The following is an 8388-nucleotide window of genomic DNA, read 5'->3' as shown; positions in this document are numbered from 1 at the left end:
GCGGCCAGAGCAGCTCATTACCTGGCACAGTGGGCGAGGCCTGTGGAAGTGGAAGTGCGTAGGGCCCTGGGATCCCAGCACACATCCAGGATCCATAGGTCAGGCCACTAAACAAATCCACGGGCGAGATGGGCTCACGCATCTCATCCGGGGCAGCAGAGAGGGGCCGGGATACTGGGCCCACAGGTCTGATTTAAGGTGGCAGGGAAGGGGTGGGTTATTGATGGGTCCTGATGTAGGGTGACAATTCCTACCCCCCATCCCACAAGAAATGATCATAACGTCAGTATTGTAACAAAGATTTTATTTCCGTTATGAACATGATAAGTTGGTACAAAACAGCCCCAAGGTACCAGCACCGCAAACAGTAACCCTGCGTCCGACGTGGAATGGGAGCGACCGTTTCAGCTCCCGAACCGGGGCCAATCCTTGGAAGAGCGCAGCACTACACAGTCCGGCACCTAGGACAGAAAGAACACGGAGACCATGACGCCTCACTCAAGGACAATCGAGAGGTTGTTAAGAGCAACCAAAGGAAATACCTGCGTAGAGAATGAAACTGTCCTGGGGGACTCTCTGCCACAAGATACCGAGCTTAGAGCAGATTCAGCAAAAGAGTCAATATGGATAAATGAGCACATCCTGAATTACCAAATGAGCTTGGGAAGGGCTTATAAACCCTAAACTAAGGGGAACGTCTCCCCTTTGTGGCAGGCTATGCCACAAATGTCCACTAGGGGACATCTCGCACCTTATTCTGAAGCAATTGGCCACTGCCACAGATGGGATACCAGGCTTGATGGGCACATGGTCCAATACAGTTTGGCTTGTGCTTTGCGTGAGAGTTGGCAATGCTGGGGGTGGGATAAAGGGGGCAGGACGGGATGAAGCCGGGGGTAGGGAACTCTGCGGAGCTTCGTCCTGCTGCCCGCCACGGCCCAGCAGGGCTGCGCTACAGCTTTTGAGCTCAGAGAATCGGGTTTTCTTTAGCTCAGCTTCGAGAACCGCAAGCGTCTCCGTGCCAAGGTTCCGGGTTCAAGTCCAGCAGACAGAGCGACCCACCCAGTGGTGCTGCATGACGCGAGCAGGTGGAGAATCCAGGAGGAGAACTGAGAGCTGTTTCCCGGCTCGGGTAGAAATCTCCCCAAGGAAAGGGGCAAACGGGTGGCACTGACCCCGAGCGGCCCTGTTCCCTGGTGGCCCCGCCCCCGTTACCTAGAACTCGGTGAGGTCGTCGTTGAAGTACAGCAAGATACCCGGCGTGTACAGGTCGGCGTCCAAGTTCAGCCGGTAGAACTCTGCGTCCTCGTCCGGGATCTTGTTCTGCTCCAGCGTCTTGTCCATGTCCAGGTTGACGCCCTCGTACTTCCAGGTGTAGCTGGCGGCGTGGGCGTTGTGGGGCAGGTAGCGCCGCAGGATTTCCCACATGGACTCCTCCGCGCACACCTGGGGCGGGCGGCGTTAGAGACTTACCGGTGCTTGGGGGACCGTCGCCTGCTGGACTGACGGGCCCTCGAGCAAATATTTCTTCCCCCAAACCTCCACCCTCACCCCCCAGGTCAACGAAAGCACCATCTCCCCCCCTGCCCCCAGCGCCCCCTGCTGCTCGCAGGGGAGTTTACAGCCTCCCTAACCCAGCGGCACCAGCCTTGCATAAAGTGGCTGCTGGCTCAGACCACCAACTCCCCCGGCTCCGTGTCCCACCCTGACCTGCTTCTTATATCCCTCCTTCCCAGCATGCCTTGCGACCAAGCCCTCTGCCTCAGGGACTACAACTCCCAGAATCCCCCTGCATCTGGGGGAAACGGGGTCATGGCCGGCCTTAAAGGGCAGGCATGCTACCTCATCATGTGTATTTCAGGACAGGAGCGGCCTCTAAATTGATTGGAGACCCCACTTAGTGCCCCCACCCCCAATGTCCTGGTAACTCAGGGCCCCCCAAATGGTGCGAGAGGATGGCAAGTTTGACCAGTGTTGCCACTTGAGCCCCCTGCCCCTCGGTTTGAGGCCCAGCTCACCTCCAACACATGCTCCTGCGAGGTCAGGGTGTTGACGATGCGGACACGCCGGGTCTTAGAAGCCAGGATCCCCACCTCATACTTGCTGTCCTTCCACCAGGGCAGCCCGAAGTCGTTCGCCCAGTCGGAGCGGGGCAGCTGGGGCGAGATGTGGATGAAGCGGCCCTGGGGGGTGTAGTACTTGACGCAGCCCGTCAGCGGGTCCACGTGGGTCTGGATCTGAAAGGCAGGTGGCTCCATTATCAGGGTTAAGGGGGGAATCTGGCTGCACCCCCGGCAACTGCCTCCTAGGTCAATCAATGTATTACAGGCAGAAAAGAATCATGAACTTGCTTAAAGCTGATGGGCCTGCTAAGCGCCGTAAATGGAAGGAGCAATTAAATACCCCCTTTGCATAGTAAGAGCTGACTAGGAAGCCACCGCCCAAGGCCTGAGAGCCAAAAGGTTTCCCTGTGACTGGGATATGGATTGGTTGCAGTTGTGCCTGTGCAGGGGTGAGGAAGAAAGCTAGGGGAGCCGTGCTGAGGGAGTCAGCAACGAGGCAGAGCTCTTTGGGGCACAGGACTGGCTGGAGAGGCAGGCTTGGGGATTTCTGAGCAAGGAAACTGCCTGCTGTTTGATCCCAGAAAACAGGATTGCACTACGGTCTTTGCCTGCACTACCGAAATCCCTGACCCGCAGCATCCGACGGGAACAACCCTGAACATCGGCTCATGGCTTGGGCGAAGGGGGCAGCCCCAGGATCCCACCAGACCAGCTGGTCCCAGTCCCCATCGACAGCGGATGATGGATCCCAGCCTCCCACTCCCTCAAGAAGAGCCGCAAACAGGAACATGAGTGTGGAGTTCATGGGGGCAGGGGGAAGGGGACAGAGGCATCAGACCCTGAAGCCCCAACGGCTGTGGATCAGGACCCATTGGCAGGTCAGAGAGCCACCTCTAGGGCAGGGCCCAGCAGCTGTTTAACCACATCACAACGGTTTCAGACAGGAAGTGAAGGAGAACCCTGCGCCCATTTCAAACGACCCCATGCTCCGCCAGTTCTCACGTCTCTGGTCTTGGGGTTGAACCAGTGGCTAATGTCCTTTCCCGCCGCTTCCAAGATGGGCCTCAGCAAGACGTCCCCTGGGGGAGACAGAGCCAGGGGTCAGATGGTGTATGCGGTGATGTGGCGGGCATGCATCCGTGTGGGGCCAGGTTCACGTGGGTGGATGGGGGTGCAGTGGAGGGGAATACGGAGGAGTGCCCCAGGGCACTGTGGGGTAGGGGGTCCTGGCCCACCAGTGTGTATGGGGGGGGGTCCCCCAGTGAATGGAAGGATTCCCATTACCCTTGTGCTATAGGGCCAGTAGGTTCAGGTCAGGCTCTGGGACTCGGAGGGTCTGGGGGGGTCCCGATGGGGGGGGTCCCCTGTAGTGCACTGTGAGGAGGAGTGCCAGGAGCATTTTGGGGCTTGGGAGACTCTATGAAGGGTGGAGTGAGTATTGTGTGTGTGTGTGGATCTATGGGGGCGCCCCAGTGAATTGGGGGATCTATGGGCAGTGCCATAGTGCAATGTGAGGGGGCGTATGGGGGTGCCGCGATGGACTGTGGGGGGAGTCCAGGAGCAAGCTGCAGTGCATTGTGGGGGTGTCGGGTGGTGGTACCATGATGCAGTGTGTGTGTGGGGGGGTGCTCAGGGATGCCGTGGTGCATTGTGGGGGGGTTTGGAGGGGTTGCACAGCGCATTGTGGGGGGCTCAGGGGGCGCCGCGGGGCATTGTGCGGGGCGCTAGAGGGGGGGCGCCGCGGGGCATTGTGGGTACAGACCCTTGTGCTGCCGGACCAGCGGGCTCAGGTCATACACGCGGCCCAGGTAGGACACCCAGAGGTCCCCGGGCTGCGCGTGCGCAGACACCTCCCGCGGGGTGAAGTAGCGGGCCTGGAACTTCTCCATCGCGCCGCCCGCCGCCCGCGCTGTCATGGCAACCGCCGCCCGCCCGCGCGGGGCCTGCCGGGACCCGGAACCCTCTCTCACAAAGCACCACGCGCTCGGGCCACGTGACACTGGAGTGCGCGGAGCCTACCGGGTAGCTCCGCCCCCCGCCCCGCGCAAGGGCCGCTGGTCCCGCGCTGCGCTCGCGAGAGCCGGGCGGGGCGGGAATGGCGGCGCCGGCCGGGCAGCGCGAGGAGAACGGGTGCTGCGGCCGCGGCCCGCACGGGGGCGGGGGGAGCCCCGCGGTGAGAGGGCGGGGCCGGGGGTGAGGGGGCGGGGCCGGGAGGGCAGTGGGGGCGGGGCTGGGGGGACCGGAAGGGCAGTCGGGTGGGGCTGGGGATGAGGGGGCGGGGCCGGGAGAGCAGTTGGGGCGGGGCCGGGTGAGGGGGCGGGGGCGGGGCCGGAAGGGCAGTCGGGTGGGGCTGGGGATGAGGGGGCGGGGCTCGGGGTGATGGAGGTGGGGATGGGGCCAAGGCTGGGCCGGCAGTGGGGGCGAAGTTGGGGGCTGGTTCATGGGGGGTCAGTGGGGCTCTGGGGCTGTAGGGAACTGGGCTGGAAGTTACTAGGTCCCTGGCCTATGGGGTGCGGGGGAGGGTCGGGGCGCCAGGAGGTCAGTGGGCGCTCGGGAGGCGGGGGAGGGTAGACGTGCCAGGTGGGGGGCGCGGGGGCCCCAGGACCTTTCGGGGTCTCCGGGCCCGGCGGTGCTGAGCTCCCCTCTCCCCCCAGGACTCGGACGGGGAGGCGCCCGACTCCCCCTACGCCCGCGCCCGCCACAAGCTGGAGACGCTGCTCAACAGGAACATGCGGATCCGCATGACGGATGGACGGACGCTCGTCGGCTGCTTCCTCTGCACCGACCGTGACTGCAACGTCATCCTGGGCTCCGCGCAGGAGTACCTCAAAGCCAGCGGTGCGCCGGACGCCTGGGTTCCCCCGCTCGGGGAGGGGGGGGGCTGGGAGCCAGGACTCCTGGGTTCTCTCCCCGGCTCTGGGAGGGGAGTGGGGGCTGGTGGGTTAGAGCAGGGGGGTCTGGGACCCCGGACTCCTGGGTTCTCTCCCTGGCTCTGGGAGGGGAGTGGGGGCTGGTGGTTGGAGCAGGGGGGCTGGGCAGGGAGTGACTGTCTGACCCCCCCTCTCGTCCCCAGACTCCTTCGTGGCCAGCGAGCCGCGCGTGCTGGGCCTGGCCATGGTCCCCGGCCACCACATCGTCTCCATCGAGGTGGAGCTGGAGAACCTGGGCAACCCCCAGTACCTGTGAGACACGCCCGGCGCAGGGACCTGCCCACGGGGCACAGCCGGGCACCGGGGCTGGCGGCCGGGCCTCGCTCTGCGCATTAAACCTTTGGGGACCCCATGCAGCCACCGCGACCTCCTTTGTGCCACGTGGGTCTCGGCGTCACAGCCCGGAAACAAGCTGGTTCCTTCACTCTGCCCCTCACTCTCGACCCACAGCCCCTGCCCCCCCCAGCCCTGCCAGCGCCCCATACTCCCAACCCCCTACCCCTGCCAGCGCCCCTCACTCCCGACCTGCAGCCCCCGCTAGCCCGGCCCTGCCCCCCCCCAGCGCTGCTGGTGCTCCTCACTCCCGACCCGCAGCCCCTGCCAGCCCAGCCCCCACTCCACCCCTGCCGGTGCCCCCCACTCCCGAACCACAGCCCCCTGCCCCCCAGCCCTGCCGGTGCTCCTCAGTCCTGCCAGTGCCCCTCACTCCCAACCCGCAGCTCCTGCCCCCCAGACTTGCCCCCCCCCAGTCCTGCCGGTGCCCCTCACTCCTGACCCGCAGCCCCTCCTGATATGTTTCCCCTGCTCCCCCTACCCCCAGTAGCACTGTTAACCCCTTCCTGGCCATTGCTGCCCCTGCAGTCCAGGGCTGGGGGACCCTGCTGCTGGCTCCCCGGCTTGGTGGCCTCGGGCTGGGCCTGGCCCCCAGCCCAGCACCTGCTGTTCCCATCAGCGCCGAACAATGGGCCGCTCTGTGCCCCCGGCCTGCCCTTCCCCTGCCGCAGGATGCGCCCCGGGGGAGCCGCTTATCTTATCCCCAGCTGCTTCCCATGTTCCCCGCAGTGACGCCAGCCCCAGGGCCCCCCCCGCCAGCCGGCCTGCTCGAAAACATGCCGAGCGGGGGCTGGAGCCTGGACTCCTGGGTTCACTCCCCGGCTCTGGGAGAGGAGTGGGGGCTGGTGGGTTAGAACGGGGGGGGGGAGGGGGCGGGAGCCAGGACTCCTGGGTTCTCTCCCTGGCTCTGTCACTGATTTTCTGTTGCTTTGGGCACCCATCACTTCCCTCCGCCTCTGCCTCCCTCTCCCCCCTCCTGGCTCCATCTCACCCCAGTCCCTTGTCCCCTCCGCTGGCAGGTTCCCCGTCCTCGGACCTGACCCCTGACCCCCCAGCGGGGGCAGGGCTGCGCGTCCGTGGGGTGCCGGCCCCCTGTGTGGTTCCGGCCCCGACCCCAGCCCCTGGGCCCTGCCTCTGCTCCCTCCAGCCATGGAAAACTTGAGCGTGTTTCCCCTGCGGCTGTTTGCCGTGGAGCCAGGCCAGCCCCGGAGCGGAAGGGCAGGCGGGGGTCAGGGAACGGCCATGGGGGACTGGGGGGGCGAGGCCAGCAGCAGAGGGTCTGGGCAGTGCCTGGCCCAACAGAATCCCCGGGGAATAGGGGGGAACCTGCTGGCAGATATCCTGTGGCAGGGAGTTCCACAGGCCCAGCCCGCCTGCCCCCATGGCGGGGAGCAGAAGGGGAACCTAGAGCAGATGTGGGGGGGAGCTCCCCATGGCTGGACCTGAGGGTGGGGGGGTGCCCCCCTCCCTTGAGTGACACACAAACATTGGCGGGGGGAGAGATAAAGGAATGAACCTGCTGGATAGAAAAGGATTTTTATTGATAATAAAATGACCCCCCACACATCTGCTTCGTTTGAAGGCCCCACTGCAGCCACCCTAGCCTGCCCATCACCCTCGGCCCCCTACCCCATCCAGCTCAGACCTAGCCCCGCCCCTCCACCCCAAACCAGTCCAGTCCCAGAGACCAACAGCCCCCCCAATCCAGATTCACAGCCCTCCCTAGATTGCCCCTAACAGCCCCTCCCCCAAACCCCAGGCGCAAACGCTGGCCCCTCAACACATTCCCCCCCCCCCGAAGCAGCCAGCGGCAGAACGAGGGGGTGTCGCTCACCCCAAACCAGCAGCGATTCCCCTGCCCCCCCAGTCTCTTTGGGGTGTCAGCACCAAGGGGGGATCCCCCCAGGCTGCATCTTGCGGGGTGCTCCTCGTTCGCTGTGGGGAGTGGCAGCAGGGTCCCTCTCGCCTGTGGGGGGGGGTCACAGCAGGGCTCTCCGGGCCCCCTCACACCCAGACCTTGTCCCCCGGGGCGTGCGCACGGGCCCGGGGGCAGCACCAGGCCGCCTGGTGGTAGCGGCCGGCGGGCAGGTGCCGGTAGACGGCCAGGCTGTAGGGCAGCAGGCAGTAGCCCAGCTGGAGCCGCCGGGCCAGCCGGACGAAGGCGGCCAGGCCCAGCACCAGGAGCGGCAGCAGCAAGGTGAAGCCGAGCACGAGCAGGGCCGTGGCACCAGCGTCATGAAGATGGGCCTCGCACGGGGCCACCCGGGCATGCAGGAACTGCCAGGGGGAAGGGGAAAGAGTCAGTGCGTGTGCGACAGGCATGCAAACCAGCCCTGGGTCAGTGTCTGCCCTTGCACGTTTCAGAGCTGGCAGCCGTGCACGCACATCTGCCGCCAGGGGCTGGCACATGCATGCATGAACGTGCAAAGAGCGGCGCCCTCTTGCCCCCATGGCTTGCACACGCATGGGCACTGAGCGCTTGCACAATTGTATGCAGGTGAGGCTTGCCCTTTGCACGCACATGTGCAGAGGCCTGCACCGCCAGGCAGGGTCCTACTCACACACACCCTCTGGGCATCACACGTGCAAAGGGACTCGCACGCCGTGCAACTACAGTTCCCCACACGCGTGTGCAACCAGCGTGAAGGGACAGGGGCCGATGTGCAAACACACACACCCGCTGTCTAAGCTCCCCTCACCAAATGCCTGAATGGGTACCAGCCCCCCCGCCTCCCTTTGTCAGGACTGATCACACTGGGCGGGTCGGCACCAGGAGGCGCTGGCTGCGCCGGGAAGGGCTGCCCCGGCCCCATGGGGTTATCGGCCACAACCAGACCCCCCCCCCCCGTCTGCGCTTCGTCAGCTGTCAGGCGGGATCGGGGCGGGGGAGGGGAATGGCAGGACGCCTGGGTTCTCTCCCTGGCTCCGGGGCCCAGTGGGGGCTAGTGGGAGCAGGGGGGAGTGGGAGCTGCTTGTCTCAACCCCCCCAGCCCGCCACTGCATTTCAGCTGCACCATCTCCCCCCGGCCCCATTTCTGGGGCTGCTGGGAATTTAACATTCC

The 8388-nt window shown here is 65.0% G+C and overlaps 3 protein-coding genes across 3 annotated transcripts; 1 reads left to right on the top strand and 2 right to left on the bottom strand.

Moving 5' to 3' along the window:
* Positions 1 to 287: 287 nt before the first annotated feature.
* Positions 288 to 3982, bottom strand: LOC112111435 (cytochrome b5 domain-containing protein 1). The gene is made up of 5 exons (XM_024206844.3): positions 3826 to 3982; positions 3066 to 3142; positions 2019 to 2237; positions 1216 to 1446; positions 288 to 461 (listed from the first exon to the last, which is right to left on the bottom strand). Exons 1-4 carry the CDS (start codon positions 3977 to 3979, stop codon positions 1216 to 1218), a joined length of 681 nt encoding a protein of 226 aa, XP_024062612.1. The 5' UTR covers positions 3980 to 3982; the 3' UTR covers positions 288 to 461.
* Positions 3983 to 4084: 102 nt separating this feature from the next.
* On the top strand, positions 4085 to 5337 carry NAA38 (N(alpha)-acetyltransferase 38, NatC auxiliary subunit). The gene is made up of 3 exons (XM_024206852.2): positions 4085 to 4236; positions 4718 to 4901; positions 5137 to 5337. The coding sequence occupies exons 1-3, from the start codon at positions 4159 to 4161 to the stop codon at positions 5247 to 5249; spliced, it is 375 nt and encodes a 124-aa protein (XP_024062620.1). The 5' UTR covers positions 4085 to 4158; the 3' UTR covers positions 5250 to 5337.
* Positions 5338 to 7286: 1949 nt separating this feature from the next.
* On the bottom strand, positions 7287 to 7902 carry TMEM88 (transmembrane protein 88). Its single transcript, XM_024206850.3, has one exon. It carries the CDS (start codon positions 7847 to 7849, stop codon positions 7331 to 7333), a length of 519 nt encoding a protein of 172 aa, XP_024062618.1. The 5' UTR covers positions 7850 to 7902; the 3' UTR covers positions 7287 to 7330.
* Between the last annotated feature and the right edge of the window lie 486 nt (positions 7903 to 8388).

The sequence above is a fragment of the Terrapene carolina genome, unplaced genomic scaffold (assembly GCF_002925995.2).
Source record: "Terrapene carolina triunguis isolate 2854851 unplaced genomic scaffold, T_m_triunguis-2.0 Scaffold751, whole genome shotgun sequence".
In the NCBI taxonomy this organism is placed as follows: domain Eukaryota; kingdom Metazoa; phylum Chordata; order Testudines; family Emydidae; genus Terrapene; species Terrapene triunguis.
Note: the sequence above shows the minus strand (reverse complement) of the source record. Positions and strands in the feature narration are given on the sequence as shown.

Bases quoted from the DNA above. Each gene is read 5' to 3' on its own strand.
- LOC112111435 (XM_024206844.3), bottom strand. From the start codon at position 3,979: ATGACAGCGCGGGCGGCGGGCGGCGCGATGGAGAAGTTCCAGGCCCGC. The intron at 3,143-3,825 runs GTCTGTACCCAC...TGTCTCCCCCAG, and splicing joins GCTGGTCCGGCAGCACAAGG to GGGACGTCTTGCTGAGGCCC. The intron at 2,238-3,065 runs GTGAGAACTGGC...CCTGCCTTTCAG, and splicing joins TCAACCCCAAGACCAGAGAC to ATCCAGACCCACGTGGACCC.
- NAA38 (XM_024206852.2), top strand. From the start codon at position 4,159: ATGGCGGCGCCGGCCGGGCAGCGCGAGGAGAACGGGTGCTGCGGCCGC. The intron at 4,237-4,717 runs GTGAGAGGGCGG...CTCTCCCCCCAG, and splicing joins GGGGCGGGGGGAGCCCCGCG to GACTCGGACGGGGAGGCGCC. The intron at 4,902-5,136 runs GTGCGCCGGACG...TCTCGTCCCCAG, and splicing joins GGAGTACCTCAAAGCCAGCG to ACTCCTTCGTGGCCAGCGAG.
- TMEM88 (XM_024206850.3), bottom strand. From the start codon at position 7,849: ATGTGCGTGCAAAGGGCAAGCCTCACCTGCATACAATTGTGCAAGCGC.